Source organism: Colossoma macropomum, unplaced genomic scaffold, assembly GCF_904425465.1.
Source record: "Colossoma macropomum unplaced genomic scaffold, Colossoma_macropomum, whole genome shotgun sequence".
NCBI classification, from domain to species: domain Eukaryota; kingdom Metazoa; phylum Chordata; class Actinopteri; order Characiformes; family Serrasalmidae; genus Colossoma; species Colossoma macropomum.
This window is the reverse complement of record NW_023494795.1, coordinates 25,910,816-25,935,771: the sequence shown is the minus strand read 5'-3', so window position 1 is coordinate 25,935,771 and position 24,956 is coordinate 25,910,816. Positions and strand designations below refer to the sequence as shown.

Genomic DNA, 24,956 nt, shown 5'->3' with positions numbered 1-24,956 from the left:
TAAAATATTCTAATGTTAACACTTTTATTTGATGTTCAGATCCATTCACAGCACAGTCTGTTTTAACACCTTTGATCGATGAAGATTTACTGTATCAACATCCTTAAATCTCTCTGTTTCACTGTTACTGTTCCCTGTGCAGAGGGACCCTCCACTGGTGGTGAAGGATTTGTTTGAGGACATTAAGGATGGAGTGATGCTACTGGCTCTGCTGGAAGTTCTGTCTGGACACAAACTGGTAAAAAAAAGCTCTGTTTACTCACCTGTGCACATATAAACCTGTAGACACATGTGACTGAAGGCAAAGAAAGCCTGAAGTGGCCAAAGTAGCCAAATACAAACTGTATTGCTTTTTCTTATTGTTTCAAATATGTAGCTGACATACTTAAATGTTTTGTACAAACCTCCAAGATGGTAACTAACAGGTGAAGAAAGATGTGATTTCAATAAAGGTTCAGAAATTTGAAAAGATAAGCATTCAAAACAGTGTATTTCATTGCTGGTGGGCAACACTGAAACACTATTTAAGAACTATCTAAGAACACACCGAATCAAATCTTGACCTTGGAAATAAAAATGGCATTGTATCTGTGCTGTGTCTGTGTCTCATCATGTTTTGCATGTTAGATGTTGTGCCTTGGCCCTAAAACACACCATTTATTTCCCTGAATGCCAACATATGGATGAAGTGACAAATACGAAGTCTATCTGAAAATATGTGTATGATTATACCTTTAATAATGTGGTATACATAGAAGAATTAGGAGGCAGACAACAATCTCGCCCAACTAGTAGCTAATGTAACAGCAAAGAAAGAGATTTAAGAAGAACATCAATAATTCAGAGACAATGGACAAGGCTGAAGTCAGCTTCTCATTCACCAGCTTCTTGTTTGAATTTTCCTGTTCTACCGTAAATAGTGCAACAGTTACATTCTAGCACCTCAGGCTAAGATTTAAGGTGGAACTGGAAAATCTGAAGAAGAAGTTGGCGAATGAGAAGCTGACTTTAGCTTCATAAAAAATTTAATGTTGAGAAACATTTTACAAGAAACTATTCTACATTTGCGGAACAGTTTCCTGCCAGAGATGTGAGAAAAGTGGCTATAGCAGACCTAAAGCTTAAAGCAGAGCAAAGAAAGCCTGTGGTTTTGTTTCTATTACATTTTCAGCCTATACTAGGACATTAGCACATACTGAGACATACTTTCAGCCAATATGGTAAAACATTACTTCAGATAAATGAACATAAAATGTTGTGGCTCCCAAAGTGTTCTGATTTTTGTTGAAAGGACAAAAATGGCTCCTCTTAACATTTGGGTTGCCAGTGGTCTAGACAAAGTAAGCTTTATATAGAACTGTCTTCAACATGCATGTGCTTACACACACACACACACACACTGAGGGTGGTCCCATAAGGCCAGTGTTGCCTCAGGTCTGTGCTGTGCTGCAACAATCAATGCTTCACAGAATGGTACGCAGTGCTGTGGGTTTGTTTGTCTTTACTACCATTTGTCTTCACCTGTGCTTTTGTCACTTTTCATATTCCTACTAATCATACTGATCACTGACTGTACAGTGCTATTCAAAAATTTGCCATATCAATAATGATTTTCAGTAGTAACTTGTAATAAGAACTTTTGAGGCAAAAATAGTTAAAGTGTTTAAATAATATAGCATAATTATCTACTTATAGTCATATTTTGACACGTTTACTATGAATAGCTATTTAATCAGGAAGACTTGGTCTAACTTTTAAAATACGCTGTATTCTGGATAGCCTCATTCTTGATGTTGTACGGCTCTTTCAGTTAGTATTGAATCATCTACGGTTCATTATAGAAAATGTCTTCATTTTTACAGCTTTTTGCAAATTGTTTGAAACATACAGTGTACAATTTTGCACATGCATCTGCAAAAAAAACAAAAAAAAACAAAACAAAATGGTGATTCCAAGCTAGTGTAATCCTTCTGTCTGTCCTGTTTCGCTGTTACTGTTCGTCTTTGTTTCGTTCGGCTGTTTGTCTGTTTATTCAAATCTCTGTATGTTCTGAAATGTTGTTTTTCTCTCTTTGTTTCTCCCACTCCCTCCTCCCCCTCTCTCCAAACCCTTCACCCCCCTCTAGCCGTGTGAGCATGGCCGTAAGCTGAGGAGGATCCACTGGCTGGCCAACGTGGGAACGGCTCTGCGCTTCCTGGAGGGCAGGAGGGTAAGCTAGTTTTTTTGTCCCAGAGTGCTTTGCTCAGGTGAAGCGCTCCAGGTCATAGCCACTCAGCTTGACCTGCATGACCTCCTCTCTTCTAACCCCCTTCCTTCTCTCTGATATCTCTCCCTCACTCTCTTCCTCCATCTCACTAGAGAGAGAGAGAGAGAGAGAGAGAGAGATGGAGAGGGGGAAAGGGGAAACTGAACCAGAAGTAGAGAAAAAACTCAGGAGACGTGAAGAAAAAAACAAACCAATTTATTCTACATTTTAGCTCTGCCTGTTTTCAGGAATATGAGGAACAGGGAGCTTTGCAATTCTATATGCATTCATATAGGTCAAGATGAGATATGTTAATTTTAGAGATGTGAGATATGTTATTTTTAGACCTGAGAGCAATTTGTAGCAGTGCAGCTCACAAAAACATAGATGGTACCACTTTCGAATAAGACTACCCCTATAAAGAGCTTATAAGCGGTTTAAAATTAGTTTATTAATGGTTAGTAATTAGGTCAAAAACAAAAAAAGCATGAATTAACAGGTGTAACACATTAATAAAAAGAGCAAAAGTGAGCTGTTATATCTGATGAACATGAATATGTGATGAAGCTGGCAGGTTTAATGCTGAATAATGAAAAAGACAAAGTAAGATTAGTAACCAGCAACATCTGAGCTTTCACAGCATAGATGAATGTGTATTTACTGTGAGACAAACAACAGGTCACTCTTTCCCTTTTTATTTTTATAGCAAAGATTTTAAAGGTGTGTACGAACTAATTAATAACCATTAATAAACAAATATTAACCCGTTCATGAATGCTTTATGAGGTAGTCCTATTCTAAACTGGTACCAGCATAACATATATATCTTATATAACAACAAGAGATTCATAGTGCCATAAAATCTACTAACTGAGAAGTGCTTAGCCTTCAGAATCCCCATAAATTAGAAAGACCAATGAAATAAGCAGTGGTAGTATTGTTCAGATGCCATAGACGACATTTCCAGAAGTGGGTAGTAAACAGTTCAGTTTACTCAGGTACTTGTACCTAACCCCATAAATGCAAAGGCTTCTGTACCTCACTCCTCAACTCATTTAACTCAACTCATTTTAGCCCATGTAGTTCCTGAATTATAAGCATGTAATAAACCTTGGAATTTAACTCCTTAAAATCCCGGACGTATTACATTCTAAGGCTTATTATTCAGTAACTACATGGACTAGAATGCAAACTGAGTTATTCTTAGGTTGTATGGTACCAGGTTACAATACGACTACCCTTATAAAGGGGTCATAAATAGTTTATGAATATGAACAGGGTTATAACATAAAATAAGAAGGGGGTTGTGAATATAAATACATTTAATGGTTATTAATTGGGTTTAATTATTTTTAACCTTTCATAAACCCTTTTTAAGGATAGTCCTATTGTAAAGTGGTACCAATTTTAGTAATGTGTAATAAACAATTGGACCTGCTTTGCCTCTTGGTTCAAATTAACAACTGCATTTTCCTTGCCAGGTCACTTTTACTTGTTACTTTATCTGCCATGTGAGAAATTCTGTCACATCCAGCAAACATCCTGCCACACTGAATACCCACACCCACTCACCTAGCTTTCATACTTTTACTCAGTTCTGTGTTGGTGATTCAGCTCTATTTCATTTATAAACAGATTATCTGTGAGCTAAAAGGACAATATTCTGTACTCTATCGAGTAAATTGCTAAGCTAACATACAATAATATTCAGAGGCAGGAATTAAGTTTTTTCTTAACATCCAAACTGTAACATCCAAAGTAAAGAAAATGTTACTTGACGCCTAAAATGTGTGCATGTAATCAAGAGAATATTTGCATGTGGAATGCAAACATTCTCCCCATTAACTTGATGCTAACGTAACATTGAAAAACCCATAAGCAGACTGGTGGAAATTAGCATTATATTAGTGGTGGCAAATTAGTCAACAAAAGCTACTAACAAAGGAAGTTTAAATATTTCCGTGCTAAATATTGATGTTTAATGATACGTGTGTCGCAAATGCTCCTGATTTTGTGAGTGTATCTGACTCTCAGCATAACCAAGTTGAACGTGTTTGGTCTCTCTTCTCTGTGCTCAGTTGCAGCTATTGTTGAGCTCATTGACATGGTACAAAGGCCACGTCCCCTACCCCACCCCCTACCCCACCCCCTCTACGTGAGACAACAACGTAAGAGCAGTGTGCATTAGCATTAAAAATCATCTAGACAGAGTTAAACACATCATACATAAAATGAATTAAAGTGTTCTGGAACTCTATGGAACTGAAAAAATCTGTACCTCTCTGAGTCTTGATGCTTTTACTTATACTGTACATTTATGAGGAAAGTAACGTTCCACATCACCTGTGCCATTCGCATTGATAGAGTAATTCTAGTAGGTTTAATTTCATCACCTGTGCTGCTTTGCTGTTGCTAACACTTTCGAGCTTTAGCCTTTTCTTAGACCAAAAAGTTCCCAGAAAGAGAATTACAGTGCTTAGCAAACAAAAATGTGGGCCCTTGTGGTTCAAAGGGGTTATTAAACTCTTCAACTCCTGCGCTGTATGCACTCATGTAACCAACGAATGGTACATTTGATCTCTATTAGATATCGAGCAGCTCAGAACATGTGTAGATAAATCACGACGGTGCATGGAGTGTGGACTGGCGTTCAGATTGAAGCTATTTGTATTCGTTGGGAATAAATCTCTAGCTGTGAGGCTGTAAATCTTTGCCTTGTAGCTTTCGCCTGGGCATCGCTCCCACTCCCATTTTCATTCCAGTAACTCATCTAAAGTTCATTTCCATAAGGCCCTGTACTCCTCAATCTGTGCGAAACGCACAAGCAAGATAAAGCTTATCAATGCTGCCATATCTGCTGTTACACTGTAAACTATCATGGCGCTTTCGGTCGAGGCTCATCTTCGCACAGCAGGTTACCCTCAGTGTCCCGTCTCTGAGGAGTACAACACAAAAATTTCATTTAGTCTTGCAGTGAGTGTGGGGCCAGTCTGTGAATGGGGCTACACTGAGCCTCTTAAGGAGGTGAGGATTCATTTCTGAAGTGAAGATAGACAGCTGAGCCTCAGCTACTGTGCCGTTCTATCATATCCTATTATCTCTCTCTTTCATGCTCCCTTCTTTCTTTCTCTCTGTCTCTCTCTCTCTCTCTCTCTCTCTCTCTCTCTCTCTCTCTCTCTCACTTCCAGTCCTTCATTCCAGACTTGAGATTTGTTTTATATTGTCATATTGTAGCACTAGCCTTCTAGTTCATGGCTGTATAGGATGTTTTTATGTTTTTTTTTGTCTCATGCTATGTTAACCCTGTAGGGTCTGGTCTGAATGTGTGCACACTCTCACTCATATCATGAAAAAAAGCACATTTGCAAAGGATTTCATTCTAAAATACATCAAAATACAGACCACTTTTGGAATGAATGTTTTGTATGAATTTCTCCACACAAAAATCTGTGCAAAAGTCAGAGACCACTCTTTATTTATTTAATTAAATACATTAAGTACAAGTTATTTATTTTTGGGCATCAGGAAAAAAAGCAGAAAACATGTTTCACAGAAAATTACACAGCACTCACTTAATTTTTTTTAAAACAAATCTACAGTGATATTTTTCCACACCCACAAAGTTCAGTCTTAGAATTTAGTTGCATTTTCTGCTTCTCACGATACAAAAACATCTCATTCAATGGTGTTGTGGTCTGGACTCTGGGGTGGTCTGTCCATTGTTCTGAGAACACCAGCAGCTTCTTTGATTTACAAATGTTCTTTTTGTCTATTTCCTTTTCTCAGTAAGGGCTTCTTGACGGCTACTCATCCTTTCAGACTCAGTGTTGAGTTGTCTTCTCACAGTGGAAGGATGGACAGAAACACCTGTAGATTTTTTCAGATCTGAAACAAGAGTGGAGCTTGATTTTCTCTCTCTCTCAAAAATGAAAGCTTTAAGTGCTGTTTATCTGATGGGGACAGTTCTGGTGGTGTACCAGGTATTGCATGGTTGTCAAAAGTCTAATTTTCTCTGGATCTTTACAGTATTTTCTTATGAGAAATGAATAACGTATCCTTAATGGATGTTTTGACTGGAAAGTACATAAATGAAGGCGGGGTCTCTGTCTTTTGCACGGTGCTGTAGAAACACTGGTACACAAATGTTATAAGTGGATAAATAGAAGAAAATGCAGAATATGGGCCATTTAGAGTTTTGCTGAAACTGTGCTGCGACTTTGTCAACACTAGCTGATCAGAACAACAAAATAACACAGTTGCTGAGGGTAAAGTAACTGTGCTCATACATTTTATGTTGTTACTATGATATGGTATGTTGGCATCTTTGTAGCATTGTTTCTGTTATTGAGCAATCAGTGTTGGGGTACTTACTCAATATAGGAATCCATTACTAATGACTTCTCTTAAACTGTAAGGGGATTACATTACTACTTCCTGGAAAATGTAATCTCATTACCTCAACATTACTCTGTAAAACGCACTTGTACCAGCTACAAACTGTAAACATCATTTTAAAGTATACTACCTTTTCATACAGCCCCCATCATGCTTGATTCAAATCAAGAATGGCTGATGCTGTTTGAAAACTGAGAAACTAGTCAGTAGAAACAGCTGCCTCAAAATAAAATCTTTAATTTTTTTTAGAGCTTATAGAGCTGCTCCTGAATCTGGTCGAATCTGGCCTGCTTAGTTGACATTCTCTTTTTCAGCAGAGGAATTTTATCCATCAGTTAGTTAGTGTAGAAGGAAACACCTCTGCCTTCCACAAGAACCTTACACTACACCAATAGGAGTGTTGGGCAAGACTCCTAACATTACCTCAGCTACCTCTGTAAAAACAGATCAAATTGTAAGTCATTCTAGATAAGAGCATCTGCCAAATACCATAAATGTAAATGCACATATTCACAAAGTCAGACAGTCAGCTGAAGTGGCTAGCTATATGATTTTCAGTTAGACATGCATTAAATTTGCCACAAAATATATAAGTCCAGTACAACAATAAGCTTGTCAGTTCACATAGAGATTAATAACTGATCATCACATTGATTATCAGTCTACTCAGGCTTTAGCAGAGCTCAGTAACACTGAGATTAGTAACTGATCATCACAGTGATTTATCAGTCTACTCAGGCTTTAGCAGAGCTCAGTAACACTGAGATTAGTAACTGATCATCACAGTGATTTATCAGTCTACTCAGGCTTTAGCAGAGCTCAGTAACACTGAGATTAGTAACTGATCATCACAGTGATTTATCAGTCTACTCAGGCTTTAGCAGAGCTCAGTAACACTGAGATTAGTAACTGATCATCACAGTGATTTATCAGTCTACTCAGACTTTAGTAAGTCTAAAAATATTCTCCTAAAAATGTCAGGCAACTGTATTCTTTAACAGAGTACAGATCCTCTATTTCTGTAGTCTGAATACGTATGCTCAATACTTGTATTTCTTTAGATCCCAGCCCTGGTGGTAGTGTGCAAGAGAGTGTGGGTTTTCTGAATGGGTTGTCCTTATCACCTGTCCCTCAGTCTACAGGACACAGACCTTCAAACCCAGCCCTCCTTTGTTAACAGTGTGTTATCTCTTCTCTCCCTCTCTCTCCCTATTGCTTGTGGCCCTCCCTTCACCTCCAGTCTGTGTACAGAGGATCACCGGTCAGTAAAGCCTTTTGTGTGCATGTTATTAATCTTGACAGTATCACTGTTTGAATCAGGATCATTCACACTACAGCAGAACCGATGAATAATTATACAATGGAAAAAACATGATACATATTTCTATTCTTTCTGGTCATTTATGCAAGCTCTCTGTTTTTTAAATGAAAAGCTGAGGATGTGCTTTTATGATCATAAATGTCATCCTTTTGAGACAGATCAAACTGGTGAACATCAACACAACGGATGTGGTCGACGGCAGACCCTCTATTGTGCTGGGCTTGATATGGACCATCATATTGTATTTCCAGGTAAGAGTGCATGAGAAAAAGAGACTAGAACATTTAAAGGAATACTCACGTTTCACCCTGATCTTTATCTGCTGCATCTGAAGAACACAATCAATTACCACAGACAATATTCAGTATGTTTCGAAAACAAATGACTTGAAACACACTTAAAGCTGCTGCTCATGCAGCGCACACATATACCCCGGCTATACCACAGTTAGAGCGCAACAGTGAGAGTGCCGATAAACATCAAGCTCATGTTCATTTTCCACTTTAGTCATATAAATTTAATCCAAGCCCCAAAAATGTTATGATTTGACTAGGCTAGTAACGTTACCAAAGGTCTCACACCATTAGCTTTTGTATGTTCATCTTAAAGACTTTAGATTGATTATTTTGACTGTATGTTCATCTTAAAGACTTTAGATCGACTATTTTGACTGTATGTTCACCCTAAAGACTTTAGATCGACTATTTTGACTGTATGTTCACCCTAAAGACTTTAGATTGACTATTTTGATGGTATGTTCATCTTAAAGACTTTAGATCGACTATTTTTACTGTACTTCTTAAAGACTTTAGATTGCCTATTTTGACTGTATGTCCATCTTAAAGATTTTAGATTGACTATTTTGACCAATTATGGCGCTGAATGTCAGCAGTGTTAGATGCGCCATCACTAAAAACAAGAATTTCTGGATGCTGCCTGTTGTGTCTGGTGTGGTGACCTATACAAAACACAGCACCTGTTGGAATCTATTATATGGGTATTTTGAGTAAACAGGTTTTCTGTTTTTATTAAGTACAGGTGAATTAATAAGTACATGGCTTTTACATTGTCTGTGGTCATGAGCCATATGCTATGCCCTTTTAACCCCTTAGATGGCCCAGGCCCTCCAGCAGGCCCAAACTTTTATTACACATTTCTATAACCTAAGAATTGCTCAGCCAGTTTGTATTGCAGTCCCTGTAGTTACTTAATAATGAGGCTTGGTATGTAATAAGCTTGGGATTTTAAGTGGTTCTTTAGTAAATGTAATGATTATATATAGAACTGTGACAAAGAACCATTTGAATGCAAGAATAGTTCTTTACATGGTTAAATGGCTCTTCCTGTGATGACCATGAAGAGTTCTGTTATTATCATAGAACCTTTTTTTAATACAGATAGAATTACAGTGAAAATGCTGGAATATTCCTCAAAAGCAATGATTTAAACTGTACTAGTACGACTACCACTGTAACAATAATAATGGGTTTTGGCTCTTTCCTCACATTCTGTCCCCAGATTGAGGAACTCACCAGCAGCTTACCACCTCAGAAGGGTCAGACTAGCAGCACCTCCTCAGTGGACAGCTCCAACAGTACAGAGACAGCCAGCCCGCCTGTCAAACGCAAGCCCCGCCTCTCCTTTCAGGGTGGCGCCAAGAGAGCCCTGCTCAAATGGGTTCAGCGAACAGCTACTAAGTAAGAATATTAATGTGTTGCAGAATTTCATTTGTGTAATTAAAAACGTCTTTTTGAGCCAGTTTTTTGAGCCACTGAGTTGGAATACAAAGTAGGTGTTTTTAATAAAGTGGCCAGTGAGTAGAAGTTCAAATTAGGGGTTTGTAATAAGGTAGCCAGCGGGTAGAAGTACAAGGAAGCTGTTTCTACTAAAGTGGTCAGTAAATGGACATACAAGCTAAGGGTTTTAAATAAGGTGGACAGTTTTCATATTGAAAACTATTCCACTTTGTTCAGAGAAGGTGGCCAAATATGTAGTAAACCTATAAGGTAGGGGGGGGTTTTGAAGCATATGGGGGGGCTAATCTTCATTATATTCATGCTAGGACGTATGAATGGATGCAGTGTTCTTTTAATCCTGTTTTGTTGCCTGAACAACGTAAAGCCACTGCACTGCTTAAATGTACTGTATGGGACTGTAGGAGGCTGGGGCTGGATGTGAAGGATTTTGGTCCCAGCTGGCGCTCTGGTGTGGCGTTCCACGCAGTTATCTTTGCTCTGCGGCCACAGCTGGTCAACATGGAGCGTGTATGGAACAGACCAAACAGAGCCAACCTGGAAGAGGCCTTCTCACTGGCGGAGAAAGAGCTGGGCATACCACGCCTGCTCGACCCTGAAGGTAGATATGATCATACCGAGAGGACGCTTTATTAATCAATGAATGATTTCCCGCTTTGCTTGCTTCCTTCATTACTCACACTACAGTTTAATTTTGTGTCTCACTGTAATACATGGCATGGTTTCAGATGAAAAATTTTACATTTGTGTTCTTTCTGCACTGGCTTTAGGTGGTTAGGTCATTTTAAATGAATGTTAGAATATCAGTGTTTATTAATATCAGTGTTATTAAGCCTTATCAAGTCAATAGCTGGTAATTAAATCACTGTTAGCTGGTATTTGCTCATTACAGCTTTATTAAGCAATAACTTGGGTGAATTATGAATTTTCGACTTTTATTTGTGAATTAGACATTATAATCTTGTGGACAATCTTTACCTGAGCATTGGTTCAATAATGTGCTTATTTTCTTTTGACTGATATCCATTAGCTCTAAATAAAGAAAAGCTGGCCCTCTATTCTAAAGTGAGAATTCTTTTTACCTTCTGGTGTATAGGCCGTGTCAAAACATTAGGTTTACATAACTTATAACAGAGCTTCTAGTCATTACCTAACCTGACAGATTGCATCTCATTAGATTGTCAAAGCACTAGCTGGATATGTTCACCTTAATAAATGATGTGCAAAAGATTACGATGTATAATATGCAAATACTGGTGCACTGGGAAATGATTGCTTAATCAAGTAGTAATAAGCAATCAACTAATTTCCAGCTGCTGCCTTGATAAGGCTTAATAAGAACATTATACTGGCATTTTAATCCCTCCAATATTGAAGTGTTACCCAAAGTTTACATTTGTAATTGACTTTTGAATGTGTAAGTGCAACTAGTTTATTATTTGAAGCTGTGTTTCACTGTGTTTTATTACTTAACATATAAGACACATATCCAACATAACACACATGCTATCCCTACAAGATGCTGAGAAATTATATGTCTTTGTAACTACTAGATTAGAGTACTGTAATGTGTTACTGGCCAGTTGCCCTGCTGTCTCACTAAATCACCTCTAACTAGTTCAGAAAGCAGCAGCCTGGGTGCAAAGTTTGAGCATATTATTCCAGCCATAATCAGTTTACACTGGCTTTCTGTTAAGTTCTGCTTTGACTACAAGGTCTTGCTTATGACGTTTAAGGATCTTAATGGCTGAGCTCCAGCATTTCTTACTGATCTTACAGTCCATCCAGACCACTATAATCAGCTGAGGCAAACTTGTTGCAAACTCCTGGGATTCTGTACAGCTCAGCTGGTGGAAGGTCATTTTATTAGATATTTCAGCTTCTAAACTCTGGAAAAGCATACCAGAGAATATTAGGCATGCAAGCTCGATAGATTTTTTAAAACCAGATTAAAACAGCTTTGTTTAGGCTAGCACATGTCTAAAAGAACTGTGACTCATTTTCTCCTGTTTGTGCAACCCCGTTTCCCAAAACAGATGGGATACTGTACAAAAAGGAAAATAAAAACAGAATACAACAAGGTGCAAATCATTTAAAACCCTATATTTAATTGAAAATAGTACAAAGACAACATATCAAATGTTGAAATTGAAAAATTTTGTTGTTTTTGAAAAATATATGCCTGTTTTGAATTTGATGCCAGCAACATGATTAAAAAAAAATAGGAAGGGGAAACTGAAGACTCTTAAAGTTGTGTAATGCTAAAAAAAATCTTGGAACATCTCACAACTAACATCTCACAATCACTCCATGGGCTCAGGAGCACTTCTAAAAACCACTGTCAGTGAACACAGTTCGATTCTGCATCCACAAATGCAAGTCAAAAACTCTAACTTGCAAAGAAGAAACCAAATAGAAACAGGATCTAGAAACGCCGCCATCTTCTCTGGGCTCGAGCTCATTTAAAACGCATTGAGGCAAAGTGGAAAAGTGTCCTGTGGTCGGACAAATCAACATTTGAAATTATTTTTGGAAATCATGTATGCGGTAACCTCCAGTCTAAAGACCACTCAGCTTGTTATCAGCACACAGTCCAAAAACCAACATCCATGATAGTACGGGATGCATTAGTACACATGGCATGGGTGACGTGCACATCTGTGAAGGCACCATTAATGCTGAACAATATATACATGTTTTGGCAACATATGCTGCCATCCAGACAATGTCTTTTTCTGGGAAGGCCTTGCTTATTTCAATGATACAGTGTCAAACCACATTCTGCACATATTACAACAGCAATGCTCCATAGTAAAAGATGCCAGGTGCTAAACTTACCTGCCCGAAATCCCGACCTGCCACCATTTGAAATGTTTGGCGCATTATGAAACAAAAATATGACCAAGGAGAGCACAAACTGTTGAGCAGCTGAAATCCAATATCAAGCAAGAACACAAAAACATTTCACTTTCTAAACTACAGCATCTGGTCTCCTCAGCTGTTAAAAGAAAAGGTGATACAGCACAGTGGTAAATTTGCACCTGTTGCAGCTTTTTTTAAATGTGTTCCTGGCATCAAAGTGGGCATATACTTTAAAAAAAATAACATTTATAATATTGTCTTTGTACTGTTTTCAATTAAATACAGAGTTTAAATATAATGATTTGCACATCATTATATTCTGTTTGTATTTAGATTGTGTCCCAATTTGGAAACAGGGTTGTATTTGTGCTGTTATTTTTATTTTTGACTGTAGTGGTTTTATCTCTCCAGTGTTTTGCTTATGTTTTGTGTAAAGCACTTTGAGATTTGAGAACTAAAGTGAAACAAGCTATGTAAATAAAATTTACATAAATCATTATTATTTTAGATTTCATTATTATTCTTTTTTTATTAACAGTGTATGCAAGTTCAAATATCTTTATGCACTTTATACATTTCATCAGCAATGGAAGAGTGTCTTTTGGACTTCCTACCTTCTGAACCTCATTAAGCTTTTTACAGACACTGGCAACTTTAGACCTGTAAACAATTAGTAGTGCATTAGCATCAAGAAGATGTGTTGAATGAACAACCTGAGTAACCTAAGCCTGTGCTCTTTTGCTACATGAGTGGGCTCGTTGTTTCATGGGTGGATAAAGTTGACATTATTAACAATGTCACTAACAATTACGTTCATAGTCTAGTTTCTTTGTAGTTGGATTTAATGGATTTCCAACAAAAAAAATCCAGTATAATCTGTTAGTTCTAAAGCATGATTTTTTTCCAGTTTACAGTCCTACCCAAGCAATGCTTATACATTAGGATCAAATAGTAGGGTGGGTTAGTTGGAGGGATTTTATATTGTATCTCCACTTTCTGTACATACGACTTTGATATAAAAACCTATTTTTCTAAATTCTAAATGTTTATCAAGTTTGGTGGATGTTTTTTCATATGTGTCTCCTGCCTCCCATTCAGATGTGGATGTTGACAAGCCAGATGAAAAGTCCATCATGACATATGTGGCTCAGTTCCTGAAACACCATCCAGACACCCAGGAGGCAGAGACTGTAGGACAGCAGGAGGAGGTACTGCCCCTTTCAAAGGAACTTGCACATCAGTCATTTTGTCTTAGCTTGTATTTTCTTCATTGTGCCTAAGTTATTGCTTAGTTTTGTCTTTCTTTTAAACAAACACAGTCTTTGGGCCCTGTTTCAAAGTTCTAACATGCCCTCACTAACTTTAACTTATCTTTTAAACTGTGTATATCTATGTTACACAAACAGCCCACAGGATTTTTACATTACACTTGTAATCATTTGCTCATGCAACAAATTTCACTTGAGCTGATAAAGTAATGGAATGGCCTTTGAGATAGTGTTTATGATTTCCCTTAAGGGAAATGGTAGTCAAGACCACTAGAAGTGAGTCTGAGACAAGACAGAGACCTGGACACATCAAATCTGAATCAAGACCAAGACTTTGTAGTAGTTGAGTCAGAGTCAAGACCGAGTCCAGATTGACCCATTAAATGGCCAGGGCCCACTGCTGGGCCCAAATTTTCTTGCACACTTCTACAGCCTAAGAATAGCTCAACCTGTTTGCATTGAAGTTTTTTTTTTGTATATAAAAATTAAAAGAAGAAATTGTACATTGTACGTTCATTATCTTTCATTATGCATTATGTATATGAACAATAATATTACATTTATAATATTTTGTAAAATAGAACATTAAATAATATACAGCCTTGAAATATTATTAATTATTATTATATTATAATTTTAGAAACATAGTAATAATAAAATTCCAATCAACCTTCAGGAAATGTTTGAGTTTTGAAACCAAAGAACATCAACAAACAAGTAATACCCAGTTATGCATCAATTAGATCCTCAACCTTGACAGTGAACAAAATTAATTTAAACATATAGAGAAAGAACAGTTTTATTCTGTTTGAAGATTTTGTTGATATTCAGTAATGATAGAAAAAAGTCCAGTTTTCAGTGACCTCCGATGGTGGGATTGCATGTGGTCTGGAGAACGATTTCCAAGTCTGCCTCACCTCTAAATTGAGACAAGGCCGAGTCATAATGATGATGAGACTGAAACAAGACAATGGCCATTAATTTACAGTCTCGAATACTAAAACATTAGGAAATGGTGAGGTGAAGTTGATGAGGAAATGTTAAATTGAGCACTGAAGCAGACGGATTGGCTCTGTGTTTTGTCTGTGGTGCATTGTACATGTTCTATTTTTTTCTGCTGTTTCATCTTTTTTACATCCCACTCTTTATTCTCTCTCTCGCTCCCTCTTTCTCTCCATCTTTTTGTCCTCTAATGACTTGTTCTTTGTTGTCCTTGTGTTGCTTGCCTGTGTTCCAAAGCTTGGTCTTGTTCCTCAATTCATTGGAAAAATGTTTGAGGTATGCTGAAGCTTCTGTCTGCTCTGCATGTCCTTCTCAGTACCATTATGTCATTGTTTCTCTGCTGTAGGTCAGATTCTGTTCATAGTTTTTATTGTCATAACATGCAAAAACTCAGTAGAGCACACTGCATGTCCAAAAGTACCCAGACATCCCTTCTAGTGAATTCAGCTACTTTAAGGGGCACTCATTGCTGACACAGGCACATAGCTTGTCTCAATAGAAAAGCATTGCCAGTAGAATAGGGCAGCAACATATGCGCCTAAGGTCACCACGTCCAGGGTTAACCTAGAATGGTATAAAGTCCCCCAGCACTGGCCTGTGGAGCAGAGGAACTGTGTTCTCTGGACTGATGGAGCTCCATCCAATAGCTTTGGGATGAGTTGGAGTGGAGTTTGTGTTCCAGAGCTAATCATCCAACATCAGTACTTGACCTCACTTACGCTCTCGTGGCTGAATGCAGTCAAATCCTCACAGCAGTCTAGTGTAAAGCCTTTCCAGAACAGTAGAGGCTGTTACCACAGCAAAAAGGGGACAACCTCCCTATTAATACCCTTGTTTTTTAGCAGACACACTAGATGAGCTGGTGTCTACAACTGTATGAAACATACAAAATATAAATTGTTCATGAATGGAATTTGAAATATATTGTATGAACCAGCGCTAAATTTCCCAGGGCGTCGCATGTTTCTCCATTCTATCATTCTTATTAGCATTACATTAGGACTGGAGCTCTGGTTCACATTTCCATGACAATAGCCCCCCTCGGTTTGCTGCTGGTGGCTGACGTTGACAGGCTGATGATAAGCCTGAGCAGACCTTAGTAGACCTTAATCATCAAGGTTTTATAACAGGTTTTATAACAGGTTACACTGATCCTGCGCCTACGTGACATTACAGAGAAAACATTAGCCTTATCCTCTGATCTACTGTAGCTGCTCCCCACCATGAAATCACTGTAACTAATGGTTCAGTCTCTGGGTTTTAGTGCTAATTAGTCTGATTGGGAAAGCTTATTGACGGAAGGAAATACCCAGCAGACTTGAGCAAGGTCATGTGATAATGAGTCTGACCCCTTAAAACTATCAGTTCTTTGTAAACACAGAAAGCTTGGCTGAAATGCCACACATTCACACATGAGAGCAGACACAATGCATCTTGATAGAATTAGCCAGACAATGCTGGATGCCATTCACTCCGTTTTGCTCTGTTAGCTACGCTAACAGGAAATGTCAAGTTGCGTAAAGCGATTATACCCCCCACCAAGCTGGTTTTGCCCCCCTGTTGGGTGGTTCGGGGCAAACGCATACAGTGAGGAGAAAGAATATCACACCCAGCAGGCGGTCAGTTACTAAAGCTTTAACTGACTAAACTGAGCTGTTCGCCTGTGTTTGAACTGTGTACTGTAATTGGCTCCAGAGTCGGGGCTTCAGACTGGGTTAAATCACTTCAGGCAAAGAAATGATGAGGTTTTGTGCAGCTTGAGGCCTGATATAAATCTGCTAATATTTGTTATTTCCCTATTCTCGCTCTCAGTCTGTCTTTCTTTCTCCTTCTATCACTTTCTCTCTCTCTTTTTTTCTCTCTGTCTTCCTTGGGTTCACATTCAAATGGAATTTTTGGCATTAATTGTAACTTCTGCATGAATAATTCACAAACAAACTCTTTATACACATATATGTCATCTCTCTCTCTTTGTCTTTCTTTTTCTCTCTTACTCTCTTTCTCTCACTGTATCTCTTTTTTCCTCTCTTTCTATCTCTTTGTTTTACTTTTCTTCTTTCTCCCTCTCATTCCCTCTTTTTCTGTTTTTCACTGTTTGTCTCTTTTTCCCTCTCTTTCTCTCTGTCTGTTTTTCTTTTCCTCTCTCTCTCACTCCCCCCTGTTTTCCTTTCCCCTGTTTCTTGCTTTCTCTCTCTTACCGCCCCCCCCCCTTCAGCGAGAGCAGCGGAAGACTCTTCAGGAGCTGAAGGCCTGGGCTGATCAGTTAGAGAGAGACTGTGCTCATGCTCAAATGGACACAGGAGACTGTGGTCAGCAGTACCAGGTAAAATATAGTCTATTACATTCCACACAAACCGGAATATACTATCATTTTACTGACATTGAAAAAAACACATGGGAAAATGTGACTTTTAGTACTGTAATGAATGTAATGTAGAAACTACTGAGAATTAAACAGTACATACTATGAAAGTTAAATTTTAAAATGTAGTTGTCAGGGTGAAGATTGTAAGTCTGGCACCACCAAAGGATCCTTAGAGTTTAAGAGCCTAGAGTTACGCAAATCCTGAAACGGTCAAATGCAGATGGTCAAATTCCAAGTGATGAAGAGAGGTGAAGTATTAATGCCCTGAACATCTAATCTGCAGAAACTTTGCTCCAGAGAGAGTTAGGGAAAGCAGAGTGATGGCTGGTAGAGACTAGAATTGCATTTGTTGCCTTTGTTACTCAGACACACAGATGCTCTCATTATCTTCACAATCAAGTGCAGTACATACACAGCAGACGGCCGGCGGTGAGCATAGCCAATTTGTTCCTGACCAGAGTCAGCCCACGGATATGTTCATATTTAACTGAGTAAGAGCTCTAGTGAGGACTGCATGGGCGGAGAGGGAGAGGAAAATGAAGCTCTGCTACTGGATGAATATATGAATGCATGATTTGTCGGTGTTTGAGGAACTCCATGCGCTGTGGGCATCTTTTTTTGTTCTCTTGTTCTTCTGTTCCTTTGATTTACTTAGTTCTACGCTTTCAGTCTTTCACTTAAGGAACACATCAAGGCATCAAGACAAACCCTTTCAGTCACTTTTCCAGTTTTCTAACAGCTTTTTCCATCACTTTTTATATTTACTCCATATTACTCTCTGTGTTTCTATTCACTTTGTCCTTCCATCACACTGTTTTCCCTTTTAACTCTCTTTCTCTATCTCTCTGTCTCCCCTTCTCAACCCCCCCAGTCCTTTAAGCAGTGCCGTGTTCAGTATGAGTTGAAGAGGAGACAAGTGTTGTCCAGTCTTCAGTCCACTCAGAAGGATGGCTTTCTGACCTCAGACCAGGCACTGCTTAAACAGGCCTGGGAGAGACTGTCCAGTAGGGTGAGATACACAAACAAATACACACACACACGTACACACACGCACACACGCGCACACGCACACACACATACACACACGCACACACACACACACTTATACACACGTTTGTTGAACACATATATACTTGTGCGTAGATATACATGCAAGTATATACATATGTAATAACAGTATGTCCATATGTATTATATATGTATGTACCTACATGCAATAAAAGTATGTTCCATATGTGTTAAAATCATGTTACGTATGTAATGCTTACATGTAAGTACCCATATGTTATAATAGTATGCCCCATATCTGTGTAATTACCTATATGTATTAAATAATTGTGCCCATATATTTTATTTATAAGTACTTATATGTAATAATTGATGTCCCTTATGTATTATATATATGTAAGTACCTACATGTAATAATAATAAGCCCCACACCTAATATATTTATGTAACCTTGTATATGTAATACTAATCTATTTTGTATGATTTCTCTGCAGCTCCTGGACTGGCATAAGCAGTTGGATGGTGCCTTGCCAGATCCTCTGGGTGCAGTGGGTATCTGGCTGCATCAGGCTGAAAAAATTCTCCAAGAGGAGCCGCTTCCCCAGCAGAGTCACGAGCAGAGCGCTAATGCCATCCACCAGACACTGCAGCAGCATCAGGTACAGAAACTGCAGCAAGGAGAATGAACAATGGAGCGTCAAAGCGTGAAACGAAATAGTGAAGAAGTGTGAAGGCTGAAGGCCTGAATGTAAGCCTGTGACTGTGTTTCTGCAGGACATCCTCGGGCTTCTCGAAACGCACCAGCAGACTTTCCAGCGGCTCCATAGAGACAGAAGCGTCAGCGGTGTTCCTGTAGCAGCAGAGCAGCTCCAGGACATGGCAGAGAGGTGTGGAACACAGAGACAGCAAAGCTTAGAAACCAAGAAACAGCTTTTAATCAAGAGTGCCTTGAACATAGTTACAGTTGCATGCAAATGTTTGGGCACCCCTCAAATGGTATGTTTTGTTGATTAAGTACACATCCTCTAGAGAGAACATACTTTTAACAGACAAATACTGTTTATTTGCTGAATTTAACATGTTGGAAAAGTAATAATTTTAGATGAGCCAGTAAAGTGTCCCCAAACCTTTCATGGTTAGTGGACATCTTTGTCTTATACATACACAATAACCTCACTCTCTGTCTCACAGATTAAACTACATATCTACCTCCTCACACATTCATTTGAGCAAACTGGAATTTTGGGAGCTGAAGTATCGTATCCTGGCATTCCTGACGCTGGGCGAGTCCAAGTTAAAATCCTGGATAGTCAAATATGGCCGGCTGGAGTCCACACAGCTTCTGCTGCAGAGCTACATGGTGAGAGGAGAGGCCACATTTACACAAATCCTCACCTTCTGCTGAATTCTCTCTACAGTAACAGTGAAAATAACATGTATTTAAGCTGAATGTGTATGAATATTTTCTGAGCTTTATGGCTGCCATGATATGTCTGTAGTATATTCTCACAGATATTGCAGTCTGCTTGTTTAATAAGGGGTGCAGCGATACTAGTTAGCTTCCTGCTAACCTCTGTTTTTTGTGTGCATTGCCAGTCGTTTGTTGAAGACCAGCAGTTCTTCCAGAAGTACGAGTCCCTCAGTGAAGCCCTGAAGCAAGCCGCTGTGCTTTACACAAACGCTGACAGCTCCGGTGAGACTGGTATCCTCCGTTTCTTGAAGGGCCCATAGCGTGGAAAAATGAATTTTATTTGAAATAATTCTTTTTTAAGCAAATTTGATGTACTAAGTACTAAGTGATCCATACAGTCCATTACATGGAATCTAAGCTACAAAAACAACCCATTGTAAATGAAATTGTGATGTCACAACCATGAACAGTAGTTTAGCTCATGCTGAAGTGATGAGGACTGAAGCAAATGTATCATTGCAGCCTTCCAAATGGTCCACACATCCAAAAGGAGAGATTGAAGTTTATTTTTCTGGTATTTGTAAGAATTTCAGTCAACTGCTGGACTGCTTGTTGAATGAGCCACAATATAAAGCAGCCAATCAGAACAGGAGACAAGTACATATATCAATCTTGAAGGTACAGCTACAAAACAGCCTGTTTAATTCTAAAGAGGAGTTGGAAAATGATCATGTAAAATGAATCAAGACTGGTACATAAAACATTAGAAGCTTTAGGGAAAACAATAAAATACAATAAAAATATAACATGAACTGTAAAAAACAACAATGTCCTGTGACTCAACACTAGCCATTTCATATATGCTGATAACAGATCTGAGGGTGTAACATTTCACTCTTGACTTATTGTCTGACTTATTGCCTTTCTTCCATATTTAGAGAGTGAATTGCTTTCAAGCTGCTTTTTTGTTCACCTAAACTGCTTTAGAATTAGCAATGCATATTATAAGATATTATCACAGCATACGCAGGATAAAGGAACTCAGTTCATTTATTTTAGATCAATGTCTTCTCCATTCACTATCTGTCTGTCCTAAGGCTGGAAGCGCAGTCACTATCGCACTGTGTTTCACCCTCAGTGAGTTAAATCCTTGTGGGGCTCAATAGTCAATCAGCCATTGCCTTTAGCAGGCCCCTCCCTCGCTGGTTCTCTCACTCTCTCACCCGCTTTCCCTGCCTGGCTCTCTCTCCTCGGGCTACTGGTAAATGAGGTTTTCCCAGGCACTGTATTCAGGGGGGAATTCCAGTCCATTAGTGGAGATTTTCTAATTGGGTCTTCTCATGGCTGGAGCTGCGCTAACATGTTGCTTTCACCAGGCCTCCGGCTGTAGGGCTTCACAGAGTGGGCTTTTTTTCATCCCTTTTCTCAGTGTGATTGGTGGATGGAGTCCCACATGAGCCAATGGCTTTGTTTTGTTCTGGATAACATGAAAGACAATTTGTTAAACTCACATTGTGGAAAGGTATTGGCATTTTGGCCTATAGTAAGTTAATATTAAAAGCATTGTGACTTAAAGGGCTCATATCATGAAAACAATGTATCTTTTGCTCTTTTTTAATAACAGAGCTTGATGCTTTGTATAAACATTCTAAAACTCTCATAATGTTCCATTCACTAGCCCCACCCATTCATGTTGAAGTACTAAGGAGTGTTTAAGCCCAGACTACTTTTTTAATAAGCCACAATACAGGGCAGCCAATCAGACCAGACCTTATTTACGTGCTCAGTCTCATTTACAGAGCTCAGTTCTAATGGCATAGAAATAAAAAAATGCATGATTGTAAAGATAAAGAGGGATAACGAGAGACTGGAAAATGTTGAAATGAATTATGTGCATTTCTGGTACATAAAACCACATAAATTTATTGAGTGGACCTGGGAACAGAATAACATTCAAGAAAAAATGTTGGTATTAGATTTTTTATATGTGTGTTTGTGTGTGTGTGTGTGTGTGTGTGTGTGGTGTGTGTATGTGTAGCTGAGGAGGCTGTGAGGCGGTTTCTGAGGGACGTGGCTGATCAGTGGAGGAGTTTGGCAGTGGAGGTGCGCAGTGTTCGCTCCATGCTGGAAGAGGTGCAGGGAAACTGGGAGAAGTACAGCAGCGCTGTGTCCTCTCTACAGGTCTGGCTGGAGGATGCTCAGGATGCACTGCACCAGCCTGAGAACACCAAACGAGTGAGATGCGCGCACACACACATACACACACACACATATACACCCACACACACACTTATTTTCATCTGTACATCCCAGCTGTATTATATTGCTACCGTCAGAACAAAACCTTTTTTCAGTTTTGGACATAATTTGGAAATGTCTGTCACCCTTTACATTGTGTGTAAATTTGACAAAGAATGGACCATAAGAAATGGAAAAAAGTCCATTGACTTACATTAAAAGTAAAGCATGTTTTTTCCTTTTCCTGCATCAAGTTATCATCTTGGAGATACATGGTGTATATATACATATGTGTATGTATACACACACACACACACACACACACACACACATATATATATATATATATATATATATATATATACACACACACATAAGTACCAATATGTAATAATAATATGCCACAAATGTATTATATATACAATACTGTGCAAAAGACCACTTTCCAGTTAAATATTCAGATAAAACAGTGATTAAGTGCAAATTCATTTTTCATTTTCCCTAGACATTGCGTAAAAATATTATATTATATTTAGTTATTAAGGCTTCTGTATAGTTTTCTTTAAAATTTACGCTTGAAAGTTTTGCATAGCACTTATGTAAGTACTCATGTGTAATACTAATATGCCCATTTATTTTCTAAGTCTAACCCTAAACCTAACACTAATTTTAAACTCAGTAAACAAAAGAGATGGTTTTGTTCTTTCAGTATTGAAACATTTTGTAAAAAGCAGTTTACAAAGTCAGGGTTATTTTGTTGGTTCTGTAGGTTAGCCTGTTTTTCTCTACAAAGCAGGGTTATTTTACCACACACATTACAGCTACTCTAAGAGGCACAGACATTATTATGGTCTCTCACAAAGATACAGCCATTTACCTCTTACTTCCTAAATCACAGACGCGTCTACTCACAAAAGCCAGACTCTATTACACCCACAAATATAATAGCCTCTGCATGTGGGAGCTGTCTGAGTGTTGAGTTCACCCTCATTACAGCTGGTTACTGAAATCAAGTCAAAACATTTACGCTCTTAAACTCACTCTTCCTTTCACTGGTACAACACTGTCCTTTAAATCTCTCTCTCTCTCTCTCTCTCTCTCTCTCTGTCATGCACTTTCTCTCTCTCTTTCTAGGAGTTCTTCAGGAATCTTCCGCACTGGATGGATCAGCATGCTGCCATGAACGACGCTGGAAACTTCCTCATAGAGACGTGTGATGAGACAGTGTCCCGCGACCTAAAGCACCAGCTGCTGCTCCTCAACGGGAGATGGAGAGATATGTTCAATAAAGCCAAACAGGTAAAAGTATAAACCTCTTCATATTTTCGTACTTTTTACAAGTCTGGAGTTATTATTATCATTTTCTTAAAATCTTCTATTTCCAAGCACAAACGTAGAATGATTAAAAGTTTAAAATTCACACATTCAGCAGAATTTCCCTGCTTGTTTCATAGAGCTAGAGTGAGAAATGATTAAATAATTGAATTGAGCTTGTGCTGGACACTTGATGAGCTGATGCACTCACTGCAAGACCAATGCTGTAGAATTATGAATTTCTTGTATGTTTGTCACAGATGGAGTAAGAGTTTATAGTAAAATCCACAGTTTTTTTCTTTGCAGTACGTTTGTGTTCGTGAGACTCAGATTCAGACGGAGAAGGAGCAGCAGGAGGCAATCACTGCTCTCAGAGACTTTCTGCAAACTTCTACAGCCAAACTGACCTCACCTGTCCAGCTCTCACTACCAGATATCAGGAGCTTTGTGCAAGACATTGAGGTAGAGCTGAACTCTTCAGTTTAGGTCCTTTCAAAATACTAACATTTTAAATGGTATGATACATATGCCATTTAAACAACTATTACACTTTATTTTAATAGTTTAATTGATGAGTTTTTTATTCCATTTCTCCTGTATGTAGTTAAATATTGTTTCACTGTTCAGATTAATGAAGTTTTCATTCTTTTTCTTTCTTGCATTGGATTTTCTTCGATAGCCAAAGTTTCAATAGCAAAGTTTCAGAAATGGTCCTGTTTATTCCACTGTGACAACCTCTTTAGTACACACCCTGTATTTGTGACTGGTAAGAATTGGTGAAAACAGCACATATTAACAGATCTCAGTTTTTATCATTATGCAATATTTTGAACAATTGAAACATTTTTATTCCTATGATTTTACAGTCACAGTTCCTCCCACAGTGGTTGCAGACCTGCATATATGGTTTGTTCCTATTGGTCATCATTTGATTGGTGTGCATGTTCAATCTATCTAATGTGTACTGTCTTCATTAAGAGAAGCAGAAACTGCTATTATAATGGTCTTGTGAGGCCTAGAGTCTGGAAAAGGCTTTACAATCTAATGATCACCAACATGAAATTATATTTTCATGACAACTATCAAGGCTGCCTAGCAACAACCATGAACTGTCTTTGTGCAAGACCACTTATTAGTGTTGTAATCAAGACTCTTAGAGACAAGTCCAAGTCAAGACTTAGACCTGGACACATTGAGTCCACCTTACCCCGAGACTGAGACAAGCCCGAGTTCAAATGATGTTGAGACCAAGACAAGACAGAGACTGTACTTGAGTACTGCAAACACGATCACTCAATCCAGAAAAAGTGATGCTCAGTCTTTCCTTTTTTGTTCCAAAGGCCATCATTCACAGGCTCCCAGCAATGGAAGCTAAATACAAGACAGCTGCACGTTCTGCCCAGCTCCGGGCCAGAGACACGGGCAATGGGGATGGAAGACAAGCATTGACTACAATGGCATCGATCAAAGGACAGCTGTACAAGGTACAGGACGAACTGTGGTCACTCATTGTCAGTGAAATGCAAGCCACTGAGCACTGTCCAGTATCAAGTTTGGAATTGTCAGCTAGTATTACATTCAAGCAATGCATTTTACTTCTCATCAGCTTAGGTAATCGAATATGTTGACAGTAAAATACTGACAGACATAACCAATAAACAATATTGCAACAATATTGTAAAGCAGTGTTTTCCCAGCCCTGCTCCTGGATGCACACTGTCCTGCACATTTTAGTACTTTCCCTGCTAAAACACAGACACTTAACATCCTTAA

General features: G+C 38.6%; 1 protein-coding gene across 1 annotated transcript in view; it reads left to right on the top strand.

Moving 5' to 3' along the window:
• Positions 1–24,956, top strand: part of syne1a (spectrin repeat containing, nuclear envelope 1a) — a 174,693-nt gene that overhangs the window by 15,489 nt on the left and 134,248 nt on the right. Inside the window, 17 exon segments of the mRNA XM_036582013.1 lie at positions 143–238; positions 2,126–2,209; positions 7,881–7,901; positions 8,120–8,212; positions 9,480–9,658; positions 10,120–10,316; positions 13,676–13,785; positions 17,063–17,170; positions 18,084–18,221; positions 18,715–18,879; positions 18,995–19,107; positions 19,412–19,580; positions 19,817–19,913; positions 21,670–21,866; positions 23,004–23,168; positions 23,490–23,645; positions 24,524–24,667. Coding sequence (XP_036437906.1) covers positions 143–238; positions 2,126–2,209; positions 7,881–7,901; positions 8,120–8,212; positions 9,480–9,658; positions 10,120–10,316; positions 13,676–13,785; positions 17,063–17,170; positions 18,084–18,221; positions 18,715–18,879; positions 18,995–19,107; positions 19,412–19,580; positions 19,817–19,913; positions 21,670–21,866; positions 23,004–23,168; positions 23,490–23,645; positions 24,524–24,667 — 2,232 coding nt within the window.